This window comes from Prunus mume, linkage group LG2 (assembly GCF_029339155.1).
Source record: "Prunus mume cultivar Tortuosa linkage group LG2, ASM2933915v1, whole genome shotgun sequence".
Classification (NCBI taxonomy): domain Eukaryota; kingdom Viridiplantae; phylum Streptophyta; class Magnoliopsida; order Rosales; family Rosaceae; genus Prunus; species Prunus mume.
The window spans coordinates 3857025-3883537 of record NC_142699.1 but is presented as its reverse complement, the minus strand read 5'-3'; the positions used below and the strand labels follow the sequence as shown (position 1 = coordinate 3883537).

The following is a 26513-nucleotide window of genomic DNA, read 5'->3' as shown; positions in this document are numbered from 1 at the left end:
TTGAGGAGCAAACCCCTTTTTCTATCCCTTCCCTTCCCCTCTCGCCGTCTCTCGTTCAAAATCGGTATCAGAGTTCTGCCATTGTTGATGAGGTAGGAGTTGCAGAGTGGCTTAGCCATTAGCCATAGTCGATTAGGTCACAAATTTGGGTTTGTTTGTAGAGTGGAGGCTGTAAGTTTTCTCTCTCTATCTCTCTCTCTCTACCCCAACCGCGCCAAAACCCTCTCTTCCCCTTTTCAAAACCCTAAGACGCCAAATTGATTTACCACCGGCTTCAAGTCTAAACAGTCGTCACCTAAGAATGGCCGGAGCATCTCCCAGCGACCAAGCTCTTTCTCTCCTCGCCACGGTCAACAATCATGGCGATTTGGCCGTCAAGCTCTCGTCTTTAAAGCAGGCCAAAGATATCTTATTATCCATCCATCCATCTGTGGCTGCCGAGCTCTTCCCCTACCTGATCGAGCTCCAGTCCTCCCCCGAAACCCTTGTCCGGTTATCTCTCATCGAGTGAGTTCTTGAAACCCTATATTCTACAACTTGCAAGTGCAATACGATTGATTGCGAAAGCATGTTATGGTTGCTTTTGACTTTGTAGGCCTTTTTTTGCTTGAATTGTATGGAATTTAAAGTTTTATCCTGTTGAACTTGGTTTCGTAGGTGACCTTCTGCAGATACAATTATATGTTAGGAGTTTTTGGTGTGCGAGTTCAGTGAAATTAAAGTTTGGATCTTTATTTTGTTAATTCGCTCAATTATACCAAAATTTGATAGGCCTCTTTCTTTTTAAGGAGGAATCTTAGTTTGTCTTTTGTTACTCAATGAATTTATTGAATTATGCAAAGTATTTTTATTCTGATGCTAACTAGTCGTCTTTCCAACAGAAGCGTTGGTCATATAACTCAGAAGAAATAGACTAGAACTGTTAGCGCCAATGCACCATGATTATTTTTGTGGGTTTATGCCTCTGATTATGCTATTAAAGCTTGTTGCATGCGTACTTGATTGTCATATATGTAAGGGCTAGAATTTCTTTTTTGAGGTCAAGCTTAATTATAATCTATTATTCTTTGTGACTGGCAGGGTCGTTGAGGAGATTGGATTGAAAGCAATGGAGGAATCTTCTGTACTAATGTCTGTCTTATTGGAATTTTTGAAGGACAATGACTCTATTGTTGCACGGCAATCTATAGTTAGTGGAACAAATTTCTTTGTTAGTGTCTTGGAGGAGATGACATTGCAGGTCTCCTCTCTCTCTCTTTCTGTGTCTGTTTGTCCATCTCCGTACGCACGCATCTCATACATGTGCGCACAAATTTGCAGGCGTATACAAACATAGAACATGCAATGACGTATGCACTTTTTTTTTTTTTTTTTTGAGGTCAACAGACTCAACAGCTCATATGCAGATATTAGCCAAAAAAAAGAAAAGAAAAGAAAAGAAAAACACGTATGTACTTAACATGTTATATTGAAGATGGTTGTAATACTGAACAAGTGCGTTTTGATTAATCTTTTTATAAGTTTTTTTATTTTGCAATTTCCCTCCTACTTTCCCTTGATAATTAGAAGAAAAGTATTCCACTTTCCATAAACATAATGAGAGAAAAGAGCTTCCTCCTCCTAGATAATGATGCTCAGCACTCATAAAGGTTCGAGTTAATACCAGACAAGAGATAGACCTTCCAAAGAGCAAGCCTCTTTTGAAATAACGCAATTCATTTTTACCAGAATAAATTTAACGAAATAATTTTTCCCAGATTTTGTGCATTCTTTTAGAATAAAAAGAATTGTTCATGTTTGCGAGTACCTTCTAGCTATATGCTAGAGGTAAAAAGTAATCTGTAACGTACTAAGCGTATTTTTATATGTTCAAATACTTATCTGATGGAAGCATTGTATATTTCTTAGTCTAGTTTAATTCACAGTTCGCTCTTCTTTTTTTGAACCATATTCTAAATTTTTTGAATGCTTATGGGTCTTAATTAGTTTCACCGGCGAGGTAAAGTCGAGATATGGCTTGAAGAACTTTGGTTGTGGATGGCCAAGTTTAAGGATGCGGTTTTCACTATTGCATTAGAGGTAGGTGGTAACTTGCTTATGTTTGTCTGCATATTCTGAAATATAATGTACAAAATCTCATCTGTATCCTTCACATATCCATGCTTGAATAATAAAAGAAACCATAGTTTAGTATGCTCATATCGTCATATGTGTCTCTAAATAGAATTAACCTATATGATACTTCTATTTGACTCCTACTGTAGAAGAAACCTTCAAAAGGAGAACACTGCTATAGATTCTTTAAGTACTGGAAATTTTATTTACGTGTTTGGAATTAATATTCATATGGAACAAGAAAATTTAGATTATTTGTTAATTTTTCTTATTCTTATTCTCTTTTAATCATATGGTGGTAGTATGGATCATGAGAAGGAATGGGAGTGCTGTTTTAAGGGATGTTTTAGTGGTTTTTTATGGAAAGGACATCATGCATAAAATTTAGTCCTCATGAATTGGTGCATCAAGATGTTAGATTAGTTCTGAATTCTAGTCTGCACTGCTGGAGAGGACATGTGACTGTGTTGGGGTCCAAGATGGAGGATGCCCTAGAATTGGTGGATTTGAATGTCTACTTCTTGGCCTTTGTTATAGCATGCCTATTTGCTTACTCGGTTTATCATTTAGGGGGATAATATTCGTTGATCTCACGGAAGACCTGGCTTTTACTACAATAGACATCTATGATTTCGTTTCTGTTTGAATTTTTGTGGTCTTTGCTCTATGAATTTAATAGTAGGAATTATGTGTTTGAAATTTAAATTCAATTGTACCTCCGCTTGCATTTCCATTTCATTCCTTTATCGGTGCCGGCTAAAGAAAGTATAACATTTGTATTTTGAATGCAATAAACTTTTGGCTATATATTTTTCTAACCTGAAATTTGCTTTAATTTGATTTTGTAGCCTGGTTATGTAGGGACGAAGCTGCTTGCATTGAAATTCTTGGAAACATATGTTTTGCTATTCACTTCTGACGCCAATGGCTCTGAAAAACCTGTTGTAGAAGGTACCGCATTCCAACTTTGATGGCCTTTTTCTTTTCTTTTCTCAAATAAATTGAACATGAAACAGTCTTACTGTCTCACCAGAATAACGGTCTTGCTGAGATGGTGTAGTGTAGGTTTTAGGAAGTTGCATTGTCTTTTACCTAATGCCTTTTTCAGTCTCATGGAATTTGAGCTTTCATGTATTTTGAAGTTTGGTTTGAGTGTTAATTTGGTTGTGTAGATACAACAGCAAGTAAAAGGGCTTTTAATGTTTCGTGGCTGGTTGGTGGACACCCTATTCTTGACCCATATATACTCATGTCAGAAGCAAATAGGACTGTTGGCATTCTATTAAATTTGTTGCGGTCGGCTGGTAGCCTCCCTGGTTGCGTGACAATTGCCATTGTAAATTGGTGAGTGCTCACTTGCTGGTAGTAAGTTCTTTGTTGATTTTGTTTATTGCTCTGTATTTTTTGTGATTACATAATATTCTCATGATTGGGAAATCTGTTTCTCTCTTCTATGAGTTCTTATCATGGACGTGGATCTTTAAAGGGAAAAATACATGGGAAATAAGTAGAATGAAACATGTCCTATAAAAAATAGGATAAAATTTTATGGCATCTAAAGATTGTTGAACATTGAGTGCAGTGTATGGACTGATTTTGCGTTTGACCTGTTATATTCTTTTGGTAGCCAAATCTCATATTCTTAATCAGCAAGGTAGGAATAAATTAACATTCGGATATTGAAACCTTCATCCTAAGCGGTAATGTTCAAGTTTATTGGATCTATTATGTGTTATTTACCACAGTAACATGAGAGAGCTGCGGGTTTGCATTAGTTTTCATTTTCTGTAGATTTCCCTTGCAAATCGAGAATGAAAAGCTTGTACTATCTTTCGTTCTGGATACATGTTTATGGAGTACATATTATCTGAATACAACTTAAATTTACAATGTTTTTGTATGCCTATTGGTTGTGGGTCACTGAATGTATGGATCAGGCATATATTGTTTTAACACGATAAGTTTTGGATGATGAAAAGGAAGACAAATGCATATAAGTTTTTCAAACATAGTTACCATTATGACTGTATGCATCTATTTTGTGCCAAGTTTTCAAGCATGCTTGCAGTTCTTATATCCGAAACAAAACTAAAACAGAATCATATAAAACACATATGTTTGTTCCGTCAAATGGCACACTTTGGTTATCATTGTAGCCTTAATTCTCCTCCTCCCCTCCTCTCCCAGGCGGCCCAAAAAAAATCTTCCTTCCATGCAAAGAGTTGACTAGTCACTAGAAGTTGCAACATGAATGTATTTGGTTGTAATTCAAAGTGATGCTATCATGTTTCTTCACCATTACTGATTCCGTTAAATATCTTCAGATGAATGAAGACCTTAAATATTTAACACATAGACGGTATACTTTTTGTCATCAGTTTAACCATCTTTAAATTTATGGAGGGATCACTGAATCTTGGGAACAGCTTTAGTACAAGTTCAACTGCTTGTTTGTGATATTATTGCAGCATGCTGACCAGCTCTCTTATGAGGAGGTAATGGCATTGGACACTGCTGCATTGGTGGTTCAGATAATGGGAGTTACAGGGCTAGACATGTTAAACTGCAATTTTTTTGGGTACTTTGGAGCAACATTGATCAGTGATAAGATTGGATAACTGATGGATAAAATGATCATCTCTTGTGCTGAGGGAAACATGGTGGTCAAGCAACGCAGTTTATGTTTGTAAACTGTTAGGGAGACCATTTACTTTACCATTGTTTTAAGTTTCTAGGCTGTATGCACATACAGCTAATAATGTGTGAGCTATTTGAAAAATGTATTGATTATTTTATAACAGCTGGTACACATTTAACACATTTAATAATCCAAATTTCTTTTTAACCTTGTTCAATATGTTTTTTTGTTTGTTCTCCATCTCACATATTGAGTTCTTTGTAACACTGGTTTGTATACATGGAGTTATATGCATACACATTATGTTACTTAGAGTATTGCAAATAAAAATTGTTGTAATATCCCATGTTTCTGTAAATGTAGGTGATGTGGACCTGGTTCCTTAATATTGAAACGTCCGCCTAGACCATCTAATTAGACTTGAAACTTGAAATGATTTTATTAACAGTTCTAATACCAATATATTTCATATGTGAAGACTGAAAGGGTCAAACAGCAGAGATTATTCACTTATTGCTTGTTAATTTCATTGTGCTGAGGGTTATGGATTTGAGCAATTTAGAGTTGCAGTTCAGGGAAGTTGAGTGAGTTGTCGACTCATAGTAATACCTATCAGTTACAATCAATAAAATGCCTCTGAAGTTGAGTGGAGACATTGGTTGTTGGCGTTTCATATGAGTTTCAGTTATATTGAAAAGGAAAAATAATCCAGTGTAGAAAAGATTTTCATCATCATTATCCTGGTAACCATAATTTTCTATATCATGTCTTTGTCAACCAAGCTTTAGCCTCAACAGTTGATTGTTTTCATTCATTTTCATGAAGTCTATTCTAATCATCTTAGTACCTGGGACATGAATCACATAGATGAGAATTTTGTTATGTTTCTGTTTCCATGCTATATAGTGGAATTCCTTGAGCCATCAAAAGATAAAAACTATGGAAAAATCCAAGAATGTCTTTGATGACAGGTTTTGCACTTGGAAGCATGTATGCCAAAAAATTTGTTAGACTTAGATGTGATATTGTGTTGTCATCTTGTCTGGGAAGTAAGGTGCTAATAATGTTGGTGTTTTGGATATATAGCTTGAAACGTGTTCTTATTACACGTAAAAGAGATCTGATTAAGGACAATGAGAAAGTTCAAACAAACTTGTTTATCTCATACAAGGGAGTATTAAGAAAATATGCAAACAAACATGTGTTTGTGGATGGTCTTAAAAGTTTTTTAACATAGAAATGTGAGAATTTTTGTCAGGTTGATGTGATATAACAGCCTATTGCTGCAGAATTTTTGCTCCATGAAAATTTCTCTTCTTGGATGCTGTGTAAATGTAGGAAGCAACGCCTATGTTGGTACATATTGTGATCTGGAGATACTGTTTTTCTTCACCCTTCTTACAAGTTACGACACAGCATTAAAGAGAGATTGCCTATGTGCTACTTGTTTTATCTAATGATGTGTAGTATTATTGTGTGGTACTTGGTTTCAGTGTATAGTTTTATGGACATCACACCATGTTAATAACGTCGATTGCAACATCATCAAAATATATAGAGATATTATCATCAGATATTTATATGATGCATTGTTCTATGTGGATGTATATTTCCGTTTTGGTTAGAATCAGAATACATTTGTTTGCTAATCTACCAGTAGTGTAGCTGTTAATTCGGAAACTGGATGGTGGTACTGCTGTATTGTAGACTTTATGTTTGTGCCAGACTTTTTTCCTGAAGACTCAGTACTGCTGTATCTGCTAATTGTTTACTTAGATTTAGGTGGATGAGTTAAGCTGAGGCTGTTGTCAACTCGAGACCACGACTACTTACAACTTGTGGCCAAGGTGGTTGCGACTGAAGTAGTGATGGTAGTGGTGGTTGGTTTTGGTGATGCATTATGATGCATAGTAATCAATCTTTCCTTTCATATGTGACTTGCTCTAATTTCTTTTTGGGCCACTCCAAGTCTCCTTTTAGGTTAGCCAACAGTATGTGTGGAGCTGAGGGGTTCCACTTAGTGAGAGTTGTGTCTGCTTGCCCTTGTTTGTCGTGCTGCTTGTCCTAGTTAAGCTATCGTTTCTTCAATTAGGATCGTTGAATAAATTTTCCAATGCTTGTAAATACTTCAATAGGTGTGCCTGATGTGTAAACTTAATTAATCACATTGACCTCTGATGTAGCAACGATGATTTCTAAATGAAGTGAAAAGAGTAGAGATTTAGGGTTTTTTTTTTTTTTTTTTTTTGGGGTCATGGAGTAGAGATTTAGTTAATCTCAGTTATTTATACTTGTTTTTGCTTGTTCCAGAAAAGGCTCATGAAGTATTATGCTGCAGTTGATCAATGTTTAAGGACAAAATTTATATGGTCTAAGAATCTTAATCATGATACATTTTGTTCTATTTTACCCTCTCATCCTTAATCATGAAGGTGTGTATCTACGCTAGTATATGTACTCATTTCATGTCCACGACTTTTCTTATTTGCTTAGTTAGTAGGGCTATATATCCCTGAGTGTCCAAGGAGATGCTTTCTTGGTTTCATAAAGTGGCCCGAAGCTTTTGGTATTATGTATGCTTTTCACCCATAAGTTACCTGAACCTGTCTTTTGGAGTCCCTTGCCAAGCTAACAAGAGGAAATGATATCAAAAGTATGGTAAGAAGGATATAACTGGGACACCTATATAGAAAGCAAAATGAATAACGAGTGGAATGCCCATTGCATAGTTAGCATTTAAACTAAGTTTATGAACGTCCATATGATAGATTGTTGAAGACAAAAGTAGAATCTATACTTTCGTTCTCGGTAGCTGTGCTGCAGAGGTATCATCCTCTTGGTTAATCCTGGATGGAAAAATCTTGTGTATTATTTTTATCTAGAACCTAACTTAATTATGTGGCTTAATGGTGTGGTTGATAAGTTATTCAGTTGCATGTTCTTCATTGTTCCGTTGCAGTTTTTTTCCTAGCTTTTCCTTCATTTCCTTCTCTGTAGTTCTTAATTTACTCTGGCAAGCATTTACGAAGTCTTCTTGTCTGCTGTGATTCCCACACATTTAGCTTTCAGATTGTTAGATGATGCATTTTGCTTCTGGCAGATGTATGCATGACCCTCATGCTATGAGAGATGAAGTTTTTGGCTTCAATTGTTTGCATTAATCTAATTGCCACAGGAAACTGAGGTTTTATTTATATGTGTAAGACCAAAAAAATAGACAACATATTTAACCTGCTTAAGACATTTTAGGAGCAATGCCTTGGTTGAACAAAGTCATCTATGTAGGTTGTAAGCAAACAAGTAGAATCAAGACATATGGTTCAATCAAGTCAGCGAGGACGTGATGGACCACTGGAAGTTACTAGATGTACAGAAAAAAATTTCTATTGACATCTTACGTGTGTAGAGAATTCTATGATATCTGGTTTGTTATTAAGCTGTGAAGAATAGGTGCACTACTTTCTCTCAACCCTGTGGACCTCACTCTGATGACATCAGAGTATCTTGCTCTTGATGATTGTCCACCACACTATACATGCATTCAGAAAGCAAGAAAATGCATCTTTTGCCTCTTATATCCTTCACAATCCGGTTTTGCCTTGTTTTCTTCCCCCCACTACTGCAGCTTTTCATTCCCTGTTCGATCATCTCCTCTGTCTCTCTGTCTCTCTCTCTCTCTCTGTGTTTCTGTATGCACATGGTTGAGATAATTTGTAGTGCTTTTGTAAAGACTCCTTCTGGGTTAGCTTTGCTAGTCTTCATGTTCATTTCCTGGAAGTGGTTAGTTTTTCTGGTGAAAGCATGCATTTGTTACTGCAAAACTTTTTGTTTTCTAATTTGTTAGCATGTCTAGCTATTTGTGCAAGCTCAAACCTTATTTTCTTCTGCTTGTGGTGACCTATGTATAACGCATGTATATTACATATATATTTAATATATATAAAAATATAAAATAATATACAAACATGTATATATTTTTCTACAACCTGACCTTTAGTTGCGTTTTGCTATTTAGCTTTCATGTCTAGATCTGCTTAAAGTGTCACTTTTCTTCTTACTTCTTATTAGTAAGTGCTTTTCCTCTAAAATGTTTCTTTTGCTTGACAGTCTTGCAGCCATTGCAAGGAAGAGGCCGGTTCATTACAATACCATTCTTTCTGCACTATTAGATTTTGATCCAAACTTTGAGATTGTGAAAGGACGCCATGCTGCCAGCATCCAGTATTCTTTAAGAACTGCATTCTTGGGATTCCTTAGGTGCACTAACCTAGTCATTGTAGAGGTAAAAGTTTTTATAATTTCTTAATATTTTGTATGTTTTTGTGGTTCTGACCGGTCATTAGTGTAATTGCGTCCCTTCAGATCCTTCTTTCTCCATGGAATTTCTAATCCTGGATTGTGTGATTTAACCAGACGAATTACTGCAGGCTTACAATTTATGGAGTATTTGATTCTTTTAGCTCTGCATTTGTGTATCATGTAGCCTATAGATCATGCAGCAAAGAATTAGTTTCAGTTGATTGATATAGCTTCTTTGTTTTTCTTTTTTGTAAGAAACCATAATTTTATCAAGAAAACCAGAAAGCCCGACTCTGTATTCTTAAAAACAAAATAGAGAAATTAGAACCAAGTCACAAATCGGTGAACAAGACATCCACCAAATGTACAACAACCATAGCCTTACAACTAAGACACCGCCCTACCACATTTCACATGAAAAACTTTATCTCTACGATACTACTGCTTTCCAATCCAAATGTGTTAAATAAAAGGTAAACTCCCTAAACTCTGAAGACGTAGATGCCCAAAACCTAATACGATCCCATAACTGATCATCTCATCACCCCATCACCCTTAACATTATAAAAAAACCGTTGAAAAGTTTGTTTGGGTTGGGTAAGAAGAGATAACATGGCCAAGCATAGAGAGAAGAGAACATAATTTTTTAGCCTAGTATTTTATCCTGCCCACTTTCATTCTCTCCAACTCCAAAAGGGGAGAGATTTGGAGAGAAATGAGAATTAGGAGTTTGTTTTTTGGATACTCTTAAAAATATCTCTAATTTACGTTTCCTTCATTTTGTTGTATCCATCTAAAGCTAAAGTGAGATAAATTATTGATCTCCTCTCTTATTTTCTTACACATAGTTTCTCTTCTTTTATATCATAGATTATCTCTTCTAACTAGAGTTTCAAAACAAATTGTAAATGTGAATTTCAGTTTTCTTTCTTTTGGGCCTTTTTTTTTGGGAGACCATCTTTTGGGGCCTATTTAACAGGTGATATTGATGTCGTCTTAAATTTTTTAGTCATCATGTCACAATAAAGCCAAAATCATATCTTGATATAATATCAAAACTTCCCTTAATTTCGTGTTTTCTTTTTCCTTGGAAGTGGATCTTTTGCAATCTTGAAAGTTAATTTTTGCACAGGACGAGAATGGGCATGGATATGGTCACATTCTGTTAAAAAAAAGATAAAGTGCAAAAGTGTTAAAGTATTTGTATTTTCTATCTGGTCTGATGCATGACAAGTTTGTCCCTGTTACATTTGCAGTCAAGAGATAGACTGCTTAGAGCTCTACGAGCTATGAATGCTGGTGATGCGGCTGATCAAGTGATCCGTCAAGTTGAAAAAATGTTAAGAAATGCTGAGCGTGTTTCACGTGATGCTCGGTTGGGCAAGGTAAAATAATTTCATGTTGCAAAGCTTATTGTTTATTCTTCACGTCTAGAATCCAATCACTGATATTATTATTATTTTTCATTGCCTCATTGAAATTCCTATAATCAGGATGATCAACAATCAAGCCAGTTGCCTGTTTCCGGGGACCTGCTAAAGAGAAGACTTACTCCTCTGGATAATGAGGAGGCATGTAATAATCACGAGATGCCTTCCAAGCGAATTCGTTATGGTCCTGACTCCTATTCAACTTTGCCAGTTCAAATGAATGCTTCTGGGCGGGACACCACTTCTGTCAATGGAGTGTCCTCTGACCTTCCTGTATTAGATGGTGAGTTGACCCCTGTGGAGCAAATGATTGCTGTAATCGGCGCTTTGCTTGGTGAGGGAGAAAGAGGTGGTGAATCACTTGAAATTCTTATTTCAAATATCCATCCCGATCTGTTGGCTGATATTGTTATAACTAATATGAGGCACTTGCCTAAGATACCCCCACCCTTGACAAGGCTCGGGAATTTTCCAGTTCCACGGCAGATAGGTTCTTTAAGTAGTTCAGCACAAGTTGTTGCAGGCTCCCCAACATCTTCTGTGCAGTCTCCAGTTCTCACTGAACAAGTGCCTTTCTCTTCAGCAACTGTAACCAGTTTAACAGTTTCTGATGCGTCCAATGTGAATAGCCTTCCCACTGATTCCAAGCGAGATCCGCGAAGGGTAAACTTCAATAAATCTCAAGTCTTCATTTGCTTGTATCTACTACTATGAATTATTCAGTTTACAAGAATTTGAGGATTTTAAATACTTTAAATTAATCTCAGTTGCATTTTCAGGATCCTCGTCGCTTGGATCCACGAAGTGCAACAGCTTCTGCTGGACTGGCATCCACACTCATGGAGGATACTACTGCTATGCAGTCTGACTTTGATGGCTCAATGTCTTTAAATAAGCTTAATCTGCTCCCCAATGTGACCACTGTCGAAACTCCTTTAGCAACTCCCATGCTCCAAACGGAAAGTGATGAAAAGACTTTTGATAGCCAATTGGTTTCTGGAAGTGGCCAACTAACTCCTAAGGAGGAGGTTCTGGATGGACCTGTTGAAATTGACCCTGCTTCGAAGCTCGGTTTATCTTCCGATCTCACAGATTCTCCCGTGCAAACAGTTGATGAGGACCTGATTGCAACGAAGCTTTCAGATATTGAAGGGAAAGATGAGGATGAGGACCTTGATACCTCATCCTTTTTAGAATCTGATCAGCATTCTCCAGTTCTTTCAAACACATCTGCATCCGAAGATACTTATCAAGATTTTCCTCAGCTTCCCATTTATGTTGAGCTGACCCAAGAACAGGAACGAAGTGTGGGAAAATTAGCAATTGAACGAATTATTGAGTCATACAAGTATTTGCATGGTGCAGATTACAGTCAGATGCGCTTGGCATTACTTGCTCGATTGGTTGCTCAGGTAGGGATCACTCTTATGATTGTTTGAACTCAAATGAAAATTGGTAATTGTTTTCTTCTCAGAGTAGATTAAATTAATATACTTGTTGAGTGATGAGTTCTTAGCATTACTGCCTTACTTTTTTTGTCTCAATATGAGTGGCTTTGATATCTAAATAAGCACCCACATAAATTTCTTTTCAAGTATTGTCCTAAAACTATTCAACTTCCTGTAACTCTTAAGCCAGTAGACAATGCACTGGAAGATCATCCAAAATTTTCTTTGAACTCTTTCAGCATCAGTTCACCAAGATCTACTCTCCAATTATTGATTTCTGTTTTTGAATTATTGAATTATCATGTGCAGAATTCTGTTAATTTTTTTTTGTTTGGCACCTTTAGCATATTCAGAATTATCTGTAAATGTTTTGATCTCACAGATTGATGCGGATGATGAAATTGTTGTACTGCTGCATAAGCATATCCTTGTGGATTACCAACAGCAAAAGGTATCTATTGCTTGAAATTGCAGGTTATCTTGTTTGTTTTCCCAGTTACTTTCTTGAAGTTTTTTCTCTGGGTAAGACCTGGATGATAGCTGTTATTATGGGCTAGATATATGGTATTTGAGATGGTGTGGTAAATTATTTTTAGTAAGTCTAAGTAGTTAGTAATATAATGATGAAAGCAAGCTTTATGTTGGTTCGTTGATTTGAAAAAAGAAGAGTTGGTTTTGCAAATTATTCCCGTTGTTAGTCCATCCCATATTGTCTTGGGTGCACAAGAATTTTTTCAACGATTATGCTTTTGAACTAGGTATGTCTGTATCACTATTTTCAACAGCAGACCATTTTCAACCTATTGTAGATACTGATCTTCTTCAGTATTACCAGCCATTCACTTTGGTAAAAACAGATTAACTCTTGCTGTTGTGTTGTGGTGGATTTGTTGTCCTCTGATTGTACTGGTTTATTACTATCAAAATTCTCTGTTCTGTTAAACAAAACAGATTAACACTGAACAGCTTAGTTTGTTATTTAATGTTATTCAGTCTGATTTGTAAGAATTGATTTCAGGGCCATGAGCTAGTATTGCATGTCTTGTACCATCTGCATGCTTTGAGGATATCTGATTCAGTTGAAAGCTGTTCATTTGCTACTGCTGTATATGAGAAGTTCCTCTTGGAAGTGGTAGGCACCTGCTTTTCTCTTTGTACCTTGTTTTTATTTTTGTTTCTGTAAGAAGTGGATATATTACATCTTTGAATGCAGGCTAAGTCTTTGCTGGAGTCCTTTCCAGCCTCAGACAAGTCGTTTAGTAGACTTCTTGGTGAAGTTCCAATTCTGCCCGACTCAACTTTGAAACTATTAGATGATCTATGCAATTCTGATGTTATTGATAAACATGGAAAAGATATTCGTGACGTTGAGCGTGTCACTCAGGGCCTTGGTGCTGTTTGGAGTTTAATTTTGGGGAGGCCACATTATCGACAAAGCTGCTTAGACATCACTTTGAAGGTAACTTGGGCTGAACTTTTAACAATCAAATTGTTAAATACTTTGATCTATCTGTAGGTAATGGTGATCTGTTGTTGTATATGGTTCTCTCTAACATACAAGGCAATATAGAAATGCTAAGAATCTCCAAAAAGAACTTCATTTTTGTTGATCCAGGCGTCGAGGAGGAGGAGGAATTGTTCTGCATGTTTGCATGAATGGATGTTTAATGGCTATCAAATGAATTTTACGAACCAGATCTAGCATTTCTTGCATTCACAGGGTTATAATATTATTATGAGGACTTTAATAAAAGCGAACAGGCTAGATTGTCTGTAGAGCTGACAATGTTGGATGTTTGACAATTTAGCATTCTGCCTAGGAAGGTTTAAAGAAGACAGATTGTAAAAGTGATATTTGCTAGCTGACTGTTATGTGCTAGCCTTTTGCTTTGTAAAACCAGCAATGGTAATATTTCAAGGTTCTAGCTAGCCTGCTTGCAGTGTTGAGGGTTATACCAGAGATTAGGGAGTTACGATTGATTCCTGCATTAATCATAAGCAGGGAGCTAGTATGGCCAATTTTCATTGTGGATCCTTATCCACTAAAAGATATGCAAAAACAGTGAGATATTTGGATCCAAAAAATATTTATTTCTCTGTAGCTCCTGTAGAAGAACCAAGTAACGTTTTACAATGAGGTTCTTTGGAGTGTTGTAATTTTGAGCTTAATTCTCACATGGATGTACTACACAAGCTTAATGCATAAATGAGTAAAATTTTCACAGTAATAGGAAATTAGGCAGTCTTGCTTTTAGTCTTATGTAGATGTACCTATCTGTTGTATGGAAACTATTGCTAGTTATAGTCTGCTTCTTGTGCTATTTAATACTTAACTCAAATCTGTGTTTCTTTCATTTTAAAAAATGCATAACCCAAACAAATATTTCCTCATGGCAGTGTGCTGTTCATTCACAAGATGAGATCAGAGCCAAAGCTATCCGGCTGGTATGGGATATTACTGTTCAATAGAATCCCCAAGTCTTGCTAATATACTGATTTCAAGATGTTGGCAGGGCTCCCTTTTTCAATTAAATTGTAGTCCGTCTTGCAAAGCAAGAATTGTAGTCAGTTATTTTTCTGATACATGGTCTTTTGTTTGTGTTCTATAGGTGGCAAACAAACTTTACCAGTTGAGTTACATATCAGAAATTATTGAGAAATTTGCTACAAATATGTTGCTGTCTGCTGTTGAACAATCTCCATCTGGTACAGAGCATGCACAATCGGGGCCCACTGGGCAAAGAGCAGAACGGATGGTATGCTTCTTTCAGTTGCTGTTACTATTTCCTTTCTTGTCCATGCAATTGCAACCAACCATGAGAATCTTGCATGGTGAAGATAAATTTTTTTTTAATTCCTTTTCATCTAGTGGGCCATGATTCATTAGGAAATGCCAGCAGCAATATAGCAGTAACAGCTTATCAATTGGATAGATCGTGAGAGTTTTGCATTTGAAAGTCCTTTAATCTTCTAAGCTTAAATATTTTATGATTTTGTCAGCTGATATGCCAAAATTTCTGAGTTGTCTTCTCTCAAATTCTATGGCTTTGTTTTCTAAGACTAATGGCATCTTTGTAACTCATTTGTATGGCATTCTTGACATAGTAACTTCTGCAGGGTCTTCTCCTGATTATACTTGTTAGTTGATGGCTGCTTTTATTATCTCTTTAGTTTATGGGGATTCCCTTACTAAATGTCCACCTTTTAAGTTACCCTTTTGAATTAGTTGAGATTAGCATCTACAGTATTTTATGGGGGATAGCTTCTGCATTTAACATCTACTTTAATCTCATCTCTTCCTCCTTCGCAATCATTTTCAGCTCGAAAGTCAAGAAACATCTATTAGTGATTTTGAAGTTTCGGAGTCTGGAAATTCTGAAAATGATTCCTCAAGAAAGGACCAAGCACTATCAACCATGTCATTTCCTGAAGTTCAACGACTCATTTCTTTGTTTTTTGCTTTATGTATAAAGGTTTGCCTTTGATTTCTCATGACTGGTAATTAATTAGCGACTTTTCATAATTGGTTCTTTTTTTTAGGCGACACTAACTTAGGTTCTTTTTATTTTATTTTTTATACTCGCAGAAACCTATTCTTATTCAACTTGTATTTAATACTTATGGACATGCCCCGAAAGCTGTAAAGCAGGTGAAACTTTCGTTGATTCTGTTGACATATATATTTGTAGTAATTGATAGCATGTTAGATGAGTTGTTATGTTTTGTCTATTATGGTATCTTTCCATGTAAGCGGACTACTTAATGCATGAACTCTGTGATGGCGCTGCAACTGTTAGCCACATTTTCTTCCTGAGAGGTTATCATGTAAAAAGAGTCTACCATACTGAAATAAGTGTGACAGTCATTCAAACTAAGAACCTGTCATTGAATTTAGTATCTTTGTGCTGGTTTGGGTCATTATATTTCAATTGTCCTTGTAGTCAGGCTGGTTTGAGTCAGACCTTCAGATAAACCAACTCTGCATGTGATGTATATATGACTGAAATGATCATTCAAAAGCTTAAGTTGATAGAATTCTGGCCCAACAATGTTGCCCTAAGCTGACGCAAGGACGCAACATTGCCATTCCTTACATATTACAGACTTACATCAGATTCAGTTGAGTCTTATGTTAATTAACAGAAGCAGACCTATACATTGTAATAATAGTGTAGTTTGATTTCTAGGTTAAAAAATTAAATTAGTTGTGCAGTATATATATCAGTGTTTGGACTAGGTTTGTTCTTGTGTTGATCCTCTAAGGTTGTCAATCATTTTTAGGCGAACATCCCATGCCACTAAGGTTAGACAATCAATGTTCAGGTTATACAATCATTGCTCCTGCGCCTGCCCTTCCAATTATTGGGAGCTATAAACAATTCAGTACTGTCTTGTACTAAATGCAAACCAATATATACTTGAGGTGTATTCCTGCGATTTTGGGTTTTCCTTTGCTAAATTTCCTGAGCTCATGCTAAATTTCCTTTTTAGATTTCCAAGTGCTTGCATATTGTAGATGAAATTATATTCCATGACAATATGCCTCATGTGAGAAATGATTTTCCATGCAACTGTTTCCTAATCATGTGTAATTGCTAATGGCATGCATTTAAATCCTTTGTTTACCTTTGAAATGATGCAGGCTTTTCATCGCCATATTCCCATTCTTATAAGGGCCTTAGGGTCATCTTATTCCGAATTGTTAAATATTATATCTGATCCACCGCAAGGAAGTGAGAATCTTTTGATGCTGGTGAGTGCTGTATTTCCTGTTTTATTTCGAGTGTTTTTAATTTTGAAGCTTTTATTTGTTTGTTTTTTTCTTGTTAATATGGTTTTGTTTTTATGTATAGATTTGATGCCCACATATAATGCTTATGGTTTTTTATGTTTTTTTTTTTTCCTTAATATGGCAAGGTTCTGCAAATATTGACCCAGGAGACATCACCTTCGTCTGATCTGATAGCCACCGTTAAGCATTTGTATGAAACTAAATTAAAGGTTTTCCAAATAACTAAAGCTTCTTCTTTTGATCAGTAGTTACATCTCTTTTTTATTACCATTTTTATGATTAAACCTGAGTTGGATATTTGTAGGATGTCACAATTCTTATTCCAATGCTGTCTGCACTTTCTAAAAATGAGGTTTGTTTCTCCTCCTCTAGTACTCCTCAAATGATATGTAGTGTTCTTGTTTTATCACTGTTCCCAAAAATTAAGCTGTTTCAACTGGGGAACATTTTGTGTTTTAGTATGTTTGTATTGTGTGAAACTATCCTAAACCCGAACACAATGGACAACCCTTTAACTTATTGTGTCCAAATATATGCCCAGACTCATTCATTGATTAATGTTTTACCTTTTCTTTTTAACAAAGTATGAAGAAATTACGAAGTAACCAACCTGAACGTGAAGAAAACATTTTAACACCATAGAAACTTATGCATAACACATCACACTACAGAACATGTTACAATAAAGATTAAGCTTTCTCCATCATGTTGTATGCATGCTTAAAAAGATAATTACATTGCGTAATATTAAAAGTTAGTTAAGAAACATGAATTAGATAAAGTAAAAGAAAAAACTTTATTAATATAAAGAGTGGTACATATTATCTTCATTATGATTTCAACCTTAGTTATGCCCTCGTGGCACAAGCGAGAGGAAAATGCATGTTACTAAGATCTGAAGTATAAAAAAAACAGAAACGAATTCCAATTTTGTTTTGATTCATGAGAAGCTAGTTTTATTATTGTGTTATAGTGTTCCTTTCTTTAGCATGTTTTATTAGTCCATGAAACGGTATCACGCATTTTGCGTTAAATAAAAAAGGGTAACATCAGTACTGAATTATTTTATGCTGTTATGTTAGTTTCATATAGATGTATCCTTATGGCTGTGTAATCATTTAATGGGACCAGGTTTTACCTATATTCCCTCGGCTTGTCGCTCTTCCATTAGAAAAATTCCAGACAGCACTTGCTCACATACTACAGGTACATGCAGTTTTCAGTGTCTGATTTCACACAAATGCTAATTGCGCAGTGTGTGTTGTGTATTTATATACAGATGTATAACACTTTTTGTTTTTATTAATGTATAACACTGTTTTATATGTCCTTGATATGGACACCTACAACTATATATAAAAAATTGATTTCCTTTCACATTTCAGATTTTTTTTATAAAAAAAAAAAATTACATCACATTCAGATGTTATAAAGGAAAATCAGACTTAAGTTTTTTATCTTATGAATTTGAGATTTGCAAAGGATACAAGGTGTATATAAATATGTAGGATGTTGAGAAATTCTGAAGTAAAGCTATTCAAACAATGGGTAGAATCATATACTCTTGACTTCGTGAACTGCTGAAGTACTTGTATGTGTAGTTACTAAGTTTATATCCTATCAATTGCAGGGCTCAGCTCATACAGGTCCAGCTTTAACACCCGCGGAAGTTTTGGTTTCCATCCATGGAATTGTTCCCGAGAAAGATGGTCTCGCACTTAAGAAGGCACGCACTTATTGATTATTTTCCGTTCAATAAACTGTTATAGAGTAGACAGTTGGATGATCTATGAACTACCACTTATTTGCTTACAATGTGCCATCTGGTCCTATATTCTATCCAATGTTTCACAAGTAGTTGTATACCCAAAATTCACATAATATAATGGTTATAGTCATTCGGTAGTACGTTTTGATCAATTTGGACGAAAATACAGGCCTTGATCAATTTGTTGTTTCCCACATTCCAACCTTAGGAAAATAGCTCTGCCCAAACATAGGTTTATGTTGTACTTTATATATTAATCTTCTTCGCAATGTATATCGGGGATGTACTTTTTTGTAATAAGTACAACTCGGATGGAATAAAAGCTCAAACAAATTGGGATGGATCAGATTGAGGTTGAACTAATCTTGAGTTTTGCAATAACTCTGATCAAGGCACATCCCTTCAATTTGTCTTGCCAAGGTGCATCCCACTGGCAGGGTTTAATTTTCTGCCTTGTCAACTCAATAATAAATAATATTATTATTGTGGCACGTATCTCATTGTACTTCTACACAACTCAATGAACCCTCCATTTTTAATTTTTTTATGTACTTTACCTGACAATACTTTATATCGCCTTTTTTGGTGGCTATGCCATGATTTGGTGGTGATAGTATGGTTGCTCCTTTTGTATCATGCGCCTTGTATCATTATTAACAGTTTTGTATGCTTGTCTTTTTTTTTGCAGATAACAGATGCTTGCTCAGCTTGTTTTGAGCAACGCACAGTTTTCACACAGCAAGTCTTGGCAAAGGCCCTGAATCAGATGGTATGCATATATCATCTGTCAATATTTGTCCTTCATATAGTATTTAGTTAACTGATTTGTTTTTCAGGTTGATCAAACTCCTCTTCCTCTTCTCTTTATGCGGACAGTTATTCAGGCAATTGATGCTTTTCCTTCACTGGTAACTTTCTTTCCTTCATTTTCCTTTTCGTTTTATTCTTTTTTTCTTTTTTCCGTTATTGTCCTGATTTCCATATTTATGTAAATACACGGTTTCATGCCTTTGTTCTATTCAGGTTGATTTTGTAATGGAAATACTTTCCAAACTTGTGAGTAAACAGGTATGTGTACTGGGGGGTTAGAATTACCATTATGTATCTGTGTTATTTTGGCTTGTATGTGATCTTTCAGGTTGATGTGTCAGTACTCGTAATTAGCATGGCTAGGGGACAACTGATATTTTATATGCAATCTTGACTGCAGGTGTGGAGAATGCCAAAACTGTGGGTTGGCTTCTTGAAATGTGCATCTCAGACACAGCCACATTCTTTCCGTGTATTGTTACAGGTATCACATTGTCTATTTATATGGAGAACTTTCCCTTGCTGTCTGTTGGTGATTTTAGTCACAGCTTTCTTTGCCTGTTTTTTCCTTGCAGTTACCACCCCCACAACTTGAAAGTGCTTTGAACAAATATGCGAACCTCAGAGGTCCCATTGCTGCTTATGCTAGCCAGCCTAGTGTAAAAGCTTCACTCCCTAGGTATTGTGCAATCTGATTGACCACCCACTTTATTCTGCGGAGATTGTTTTCAATTTTTTTTAGGCTACTATAGATTAAACTTGAAAGAGCATGGTCTATGGTTTTTCATTGAAACTCAACCCCTTTGTCTGACATGTCCGGTCTATACAAATTGTCGGAAGTGAAGTTTGACTATGAAACTGTGAAACATCTGTTTGACTTTAATATTTGCAATTGCTTCAGTGATTCATAATGCATTCGTAGGCTTCTGAGTTATTATTTTGATTGAACAGGTTTATAGTATTTTTCTTCTTGAGAAGAACATTCTAGACTGTAGAATTCACTCTTTTTTTTTTTCTTCCCCTTTTGACTTTAACTGCAGTATTATTCCGGTGTTTACCATAATTGTTGTTTAGTCCGTTCTCCTCTATTTTGCTTTTCCATATGCACTGGGGATGGCAGTTTCTTTCTTCTGTTTAAAGCTTATTGCATGTGTTTTGGCAGACCGACACTTGCAATTCTTGGTCTTGCAAATGAAACACATTTACAGCAACCGCATTTGCCATCATCGTTTCACCCTACAGACACGAATTCATCAGTTCATGGAGCAACTCCGACGTGATAAATAGCATTCGGACTCTGGGAATTGACCAGCTATGTATAGTACAAATCGGGACATTGATAATTAGAGAGCCATAATTGTGCGAACGGCCACACACATCGCGGCTTATCGCTTGGGGCTGTTGTTTGGTGACCTAAGATAAGTTTCAGTCCGACTGCAGATGGAAATATCAATTCTTCAGAAATTGCGAGTCATGCAAAAAAGAAAAAAGAAAAAAAGAAAGAGAGGAATTGCCATTGAAGATATGCATCCTAACCGCTCATCTACTGCTCTGTGAAATGTACCATAATTGATTTTTCAAAATTATATGTATTTGTATTTTGTCCTTGTAAATTTTGGTTCTTCCAAGTTCCAATCTAATCTGAGGGCAGATGTAGTTAACAGTTTTGTTTTGGGTGGTTAGCTGCTGAAAGCAAGGTCCAGCTCATTAACAGGTCCCTGTAAATTATAGTTGAATTTTCCTCGAGCTTTTTTTAGTTCATATTTCTTTTGATTTCTTTTGTCGTTTCTTTTCCCAATCATAATTATTTCCATAAGACGCGCACTGAAAATGGATTAAGCAATGGAAGGAATGATTTAGCCTCCTCACTAAAAAAATTCACCTTCTTCCTAGCACCACTAATAAGACTAATATTTTTTTTTTCGGAGAGCGGATAGCTTGCTTATCCTCTAATCCAAAGCTGATATGGGCTAGTTTGCGTATACCCTTCCCTTTGTCTCTCTATCTCTTTTTTCTCCCTCATCCCTTCCTCATTGGACCCTCTTGTTGGCCGGAGACCTTGTCATCCACAGTGGATGTTGGAGATGAAGGAGAAGGAGGAAAAAGGGAGTAGAGAAAGAAATGGAGAGAGATCGTGAGAGAGGAGAGAGGCCGAGCTTGTTCTCTGTAAGGTTGTTTTGTGTATGGTGAAGATTCATTAATTGCAACTAGGTGGTTTAGGAGAGGCACCTAATGAGAATAAAATAGATAAGTTAGACATAGCTCAGTTGGTTGAGTTCTTCCACATCCTTTTATGCGCTAGTTTGTATTTTATAAAAATAAAATTAAAACTCAAGTCACAAAAAGTATTCTTTTTACTAATATTTACCATTAGAAAGTGTCTGTATTACAGTCGAATTAAAATGAATTAAACTTTGATTTGTTTTATTAATTATTTCTTGATTTGCTTTATTATCGTTAATGTATTTATTAAAAAAATTTAATTCAAGAAAAAATTGTGTATTAATCATTTTATCATTAATGCGTGCTTGACCATCAATCAAATTTGGTCGTTGAAAGAGAACTTTTCCCTTTTCTTAAAGAAAAATAATGCATAGTACCTGTATACGTGTCTATCACACTCAGGACACGACCTGTTTCATGTTTGTCTTAATCATGTTTGGTTTGCGCTGTGTTTATCTTGAATATTTGGCAAATTAGACTCTAATTCAATAACTGTTGTTTACCTGAATTTTTGAAGTTACCCAAAAAGCAGAGATTTGGCACACCATTATTTCACATGGGGTTATTAGCTTCGTTTGACAAACTTAATTTAAATCAAAGAGAGAGACCATGTGATTAATTTTTTTTTCAATTGTGAGCAGAATGTATTCAAGATGTTGACTATGTAAGACCCGGACTTGTTCTCGCTCGTACTTCATTTTTTTTTTTTTTAAATGACCGGAAGCAAGAAGGTTCGGTTGATTCATTCAACCCATCAACTTCAAATAATAACTGTGTTCCCATACGAAGTAACAAACAAAATGCTAGAGTTGAATTTAGATGCCAACAGGAAAGAGAATGCCAAAAGCAGAAAGGTTTTTACTTGATTATGTGAACCTATTTTAGGACAAGCCTTTTCGCTTGATTGGGTACAATACAAGTATGGGATCCATAACAAACCTAACCCCTACCCTATTTTGGTGGGATGGACGAACTGTTCTGAATATTAAGCAATTTGAAAAGAACAAAGAAACGATATCAAACACCAAGAAATCTACAACAAAAACGAAATTTCGTTTCTGTAAAAGAATATCATGCAGGAAAAAAAAAATCTACAAACAAAAACCGTAAATCTTCTGTTTGTTTGTCGTTGCCGGTCAGGTTCTACTAGGCTGCTTAAATGCTTTGATTGTACCAAAATCAAGCAATGATCCATTCAGGGGCAGAGAACCACCAACATGAAATTCGAGAACTGTCACAAAAATGTAATTATATTATATCATTTATTCTACAAGGTTAAATGGTGTTTATGGCAGTAAAGATAAAACTACCATATGAACCTTTTAAATTTAATTGATTGTGTTTACTGATAATTACTTGCATACATATGGTACAAGGGAGTCTGAGTATGAGGTACATTATTTTCAAAATTCAATTTTGAATTCTAGAGAATCAAAATTTCATACCTTTCTCCCGCTATTGGAATCAAACTTGCACGGTTAGTGAGTTCTATCATTTAATGGGGAGAACGATATCTAGGTTCTTCTGAAGTTGCCAGCCTTTCGGATAAACAGGACTATGAGCTTGCAAATGCAGATGCCAGTTCATTACTTTTGAACAACCAGTTGGCATACCTTCCATTTGTCTTTCATCTTCCACAACTTGTTCTATAAAAGAGGTTTCCTGAAGATGAAAAGGGAGAGCAACGTCAGTGCATGAAAAATAATTGAGAAGCAAGAAAAATTAAGATGACATCGCAAATTACTCAAACAAATGGGATGATATGACCCGTACTTGGAAACCCTCCTTCACTGTGTCTAATTGTCGAATTGGAACATAAGTGGGGCGGTGCCATCTCTTTGGATCCCACAATATTGTGCTATTAAAAGCAAATCCGGACATATCAACATGAAACCTACGGAGTCTCTTGCTTTTCTCATTGGTGTGCCATCCAATTACTTGGGTCCCATTGCATACTGGACCTTCTAATATAGCCTTGTTTTTGCTTTGTGCTAACATAGCAACTGGCCAAGTTCCGAAACGGCTTCAAAACAGATCAAAGCATTAATTAGGCAGGCAGGGCAGCATAAATTCATCAAGATTGAAGTTGGCATTTGTAACATTCTGCAAACACGTTCAGACACTAACAGCACATAGAGAAGCCAACTTGTAGAATGAAAGAAATGGTGCTCATGAAAACCAATATGTGACGGTTTCTCAAGAGACAGAAGTAACTCAGTAACTGTTGTTGTATTCACTCTCCTTTGAACAGAATGGTCCAAAGAGGCAACTCTCTTTACTTTTCCCATCTTTCAACCAAGGCGGGCTTAGAGAAAATTTGTGGGCTTTCTTTACTCGCCTATTAAAATCATGTGATATACAAAACTACATTCACATCTCTCAAGCTAAACAATTTTTTTTTATGAACCAGGGGGAGGAACCCCAAACAAACAACAGCCTACTCAAGATAAACAATTTAATTTAGTGAAAGAGATCAAAATATTGGTACAAGAAGGGTAAGAAGAAAAAACAGGGAAGGGCCTTGGAAAAAAATCATAAAATTGACCAAAGCAAGAAGACACAATCATAAAAATCCACTACCTAAACGATCATAGTACTGGTAAATTGTACATGTTCGTTTGTAGATATGAAGAAATGTGGGAAGCTATATGAAATCTATCAACTAAAGCAAATTCTAACAAAATGAAGTTTAGTGAAGGGAAAGAGTAGCACCAGCTACCATTCTTCAGTACAAAAATATTCGAACCAGAGCTGCAAGAAAGCCATGAAATAGAAAGAAAAAAAAAAGACCCAAATAGCTCCAATTGCTAAAATTGCAATAACAGACCAATTTAACAGAGAAACCAGGAAAACCACCATCCCAAAACAAGCAAGTGAAGCAAACACAAACACCAAACAGAAGCAAAAGTGATTAAAATGAGTGAAATGAGCTCAATTTAGAAGATATCTACCTAATGTCTCTCAAGCGATCAAACAAGTCGAGCGAGTATATATTGTCATCATCAGCAAAGTACACAATGCCATCAAGTGTATGCCTTTCAATGTGCTCCAACGCCGTGTTCCTCTGATACACGCCTCGGTCCTTCGCGCTCGTCAAGTTGTTGCTACACACCAAATGCCTATACATCACGCTGCTCTTCCTCAAAATCTCGGCGGTCTCAAACGACGCCGCTTTGTTCTCTACCACAATCCAAAGCAGCGGCGGAGGTACAAGCCTCAGCAGCTGCCCCAACCTGTTCAAGAAATAGGCCTGCAGTGCGCGGTTGTACGTCGGCGTCACAATAATCAGCTGCTTCCTCGGCACCAACTCCCTCTACTCTCCACCACGCCGAGGCTCACGTCGACGACGAGATCCTCCCTCCGTTTTACGACGCGATCAGTGTTGTCGTTGTCGAACTGCACATTAACGTGCGAAGGCTTGATGTCGAAATTGAAGCTCCGGCCTCGAATCTCTTCATCGTCGTCCACGTGGCCGAACGGTAACAGACCGAGCAAAAACCCTAAGAAGAAGAAGAGCAAGCACCTGTAGAACACTCGACGCCATTGCTGGCCTTTGCGATTAGGTCGGTGGAAAAGAACTCCGGCAATGAAGCGCCGGATGGTGACGGTGAAGGCGAGAATCGCCGACGGAAAAGGCGGTGAATATCTGGAGCTGGACAGAAGCTTCGGCGACGGCGATTGTACCGAAAATGGAGACCCGACGCCGTTCAAGTACGGCCGGTCTCTGAACGCCGGCGATAGAGTTCGCCGGATCGACGCCATTGATCGATCTCCGACAAAAACCCTCAGAGGCGTAACATGGTCGAAATCCAAATCCCTCTATCAAATCCACTAAATCAGATTCAAAACTCCAAAATATTAAAAATTAATAAAAACAAAATTAGAAAGAAAAAAAAAGTTTGGGGAAAATGAAGTCGGGTCGGGCTTGGAAATGGAAATGGAATGGTAATCGGGTCTGGTGCGGTGGACTGAGAAGATTGTAGGACAGTGGAATTTGTAGGCTTTGAAAAAAAAACTGCAGAAACAGGGGGTGTGTGGGTTTGGTTAATCACTTCGAGGAGCAGCAGCGGAGTTGGGTTTGGGTGGGTCTTTTTTACCGCGGACGGGTTTGTGTGTTGGCGCGTTTTGATTGGCGGAGGAGGGAGGAGCTCCGTTTCTTTATTCTAAGCTACGTGTGGTGCCTGCCGCAATTGAGGAGTCAACACGTACCCAGCTGTGGTCAAAGGCGTACGCACTTGTGTATATACCTTTTTATCTGAATTGCTGTCGGAGAGAGGGTGTAATGATGTGGTAATTATTGCGTATGTTTGGGTTCTGATGGTTTTGAAGTATAACTGGAGTAACTAACTTTCCAATTTTACCAATGTAACAAAGAAGAGCTTTTGAGAGCTTTCCTTGAGAGTCTTTGGCTTCTTCCCAGGTGATTTGAGAGCTTTCTAAGTGCACTTCCACTTCATTACTTATCTCCAAAAAAAAAAAAAAAAATTGTGTTTCCAAAGAAATACTATTCATTTTTTGTTTTTTCACAACTTTATTTACTTAAACAATTAATTTGGATAATATTTTCTGATAAGATTTTTGGTTCCTACATGTCAATACTATTCATATCGAATCGATTTTTGGTTTCAAATTTGATACATTTCAAAATTCAAATTCAGATAAATTTCAAATTTCAAATTTCATATGAATTTCAAATTTCAGAATAAGATTTTCACCTCTAAAATTACACGTGTCATCTCTATCTACCTAAATTTTTCTATAAAAGCAGAGGCTCAGCTCATACCTCTCACACCATATCTTCTCTACATCTTCATTTATCATATTTTAGATTTCATTTCTCAGATTTTAGATTTCATTCTTCATTCTCAATGTCAGACGACATGGAAGAGGTTTTGGAGAGGCAATAATGAGAAAGGCGAGCAAGAATGCGTAGAAGAACTGCAAGCAAAAGGGCGATAGAGAACTAGTTGAGCAACTTGGTATGGCCGTT

At 36.5% G+C, this 26513-nt stretch overlaps 2 protein-coding genes across 6 annotated transcripts; one reads left to right on the top strand and one right to left on the bottom strand.

The window, feature by feature from the left end:
• Positions 1–46: 46 nt before the first annotated feature.
• On the top strand, positions 47–21077 carry LOC103319410 (symplekin). Of its 5 annotated transcripts, none has more exons than XR_016123525.1 (27): positions 47–507; positions 1081–1240; positions 1987–2079; positions 2964–3066; positions 3288–3459; positions 8861–9035; positions 10309–10437; positions 10546–11145; positions 11262–11894; positions 12313–12381; positions 12949–13062; positions 13144–13389; positions 14328–14375; positions 14540–14686; positions 15251–15403; positions 15517–15579; positions 16573–16683; positions 16848–16912; positions 17027–17074; positions 17854–17928; positions 18353–18448; positions 19179–19259; positions 19327–19398; positions 19514–19558; positions 19701–19784; positions 19876–19979; positions 20463–20802. XR_016123525.1 is itself a non-coding variant. In XM_008220946.3 (27 exons), the coding sequence occupies exons 1-27, from the start codon at positions 302–304 to the stop codon at positions 20578–20580; spliced, it is 4029 nt and encodes a 1342-aa protein (XP_008219168.3). In that variant the 5' UTR covers positions 47–301; the 3' UTR covers positions 20581–21077. The 5 variants fall into 5 exon arrangements, 3 of the variants coding, with proteins under 3 accessions (XP_008219168.3, XP_088900488.1, XP_088900487.1); XR_016123524.1 differs by having other exon boundaries at positions 16848–16931; positions 17805–17928; XM_008220946.3 differs by having other exon boundaries at positions 16848–16931; positions 20463–21077.
• A 1281-nt stretch (positions 21078–22358) lies between these two features.
• IRX9-L (Nucleotide-diphospho-sugar transferases superfamily protein) lies at positions 22359–25420 on the bottom strand. The gene is given in 5 exon segments (XM_008220945.2): positions 22359–22754; positions 22969–23185; positions 23297–23546; positions 24475–24835; positions 24838–25420. Coding segments are annotated over 4 exon segments (1230 nt in total). The 5' UTR covers positions 25286–25420; the 3' UTR covers positions 22359–22754; positions 22969–23014.
• Between the last annotated feature and the right edge of the window lie 1093 nt (positions 25421–26513).

Bases quoted from the DNA above. Each gene is read 5' to 3' on its own strand.
- LOC103319410 (XM_008220946.3), top strand. From the start codon at position 302: ATGGCCGGAGCATCTCCCAGCGACCAAGCTCTTTCTCTCCTCGCCACG. The intron at 1,241-1,986 runs GTCTCCTCTCTC...GGTCTTAATTAG, and splicing joins TGGAGGAGATGACATTGCAG to TTTCACCGGCGAGGTAAAGT. The intron at 3,067-3,287 runs GTACCGCATTCC...TTGGTTGTGTAG, and splicing joins TGAAAAACCTGTTGTAGAAG to ATACAACAGCAAGTAAAAGG.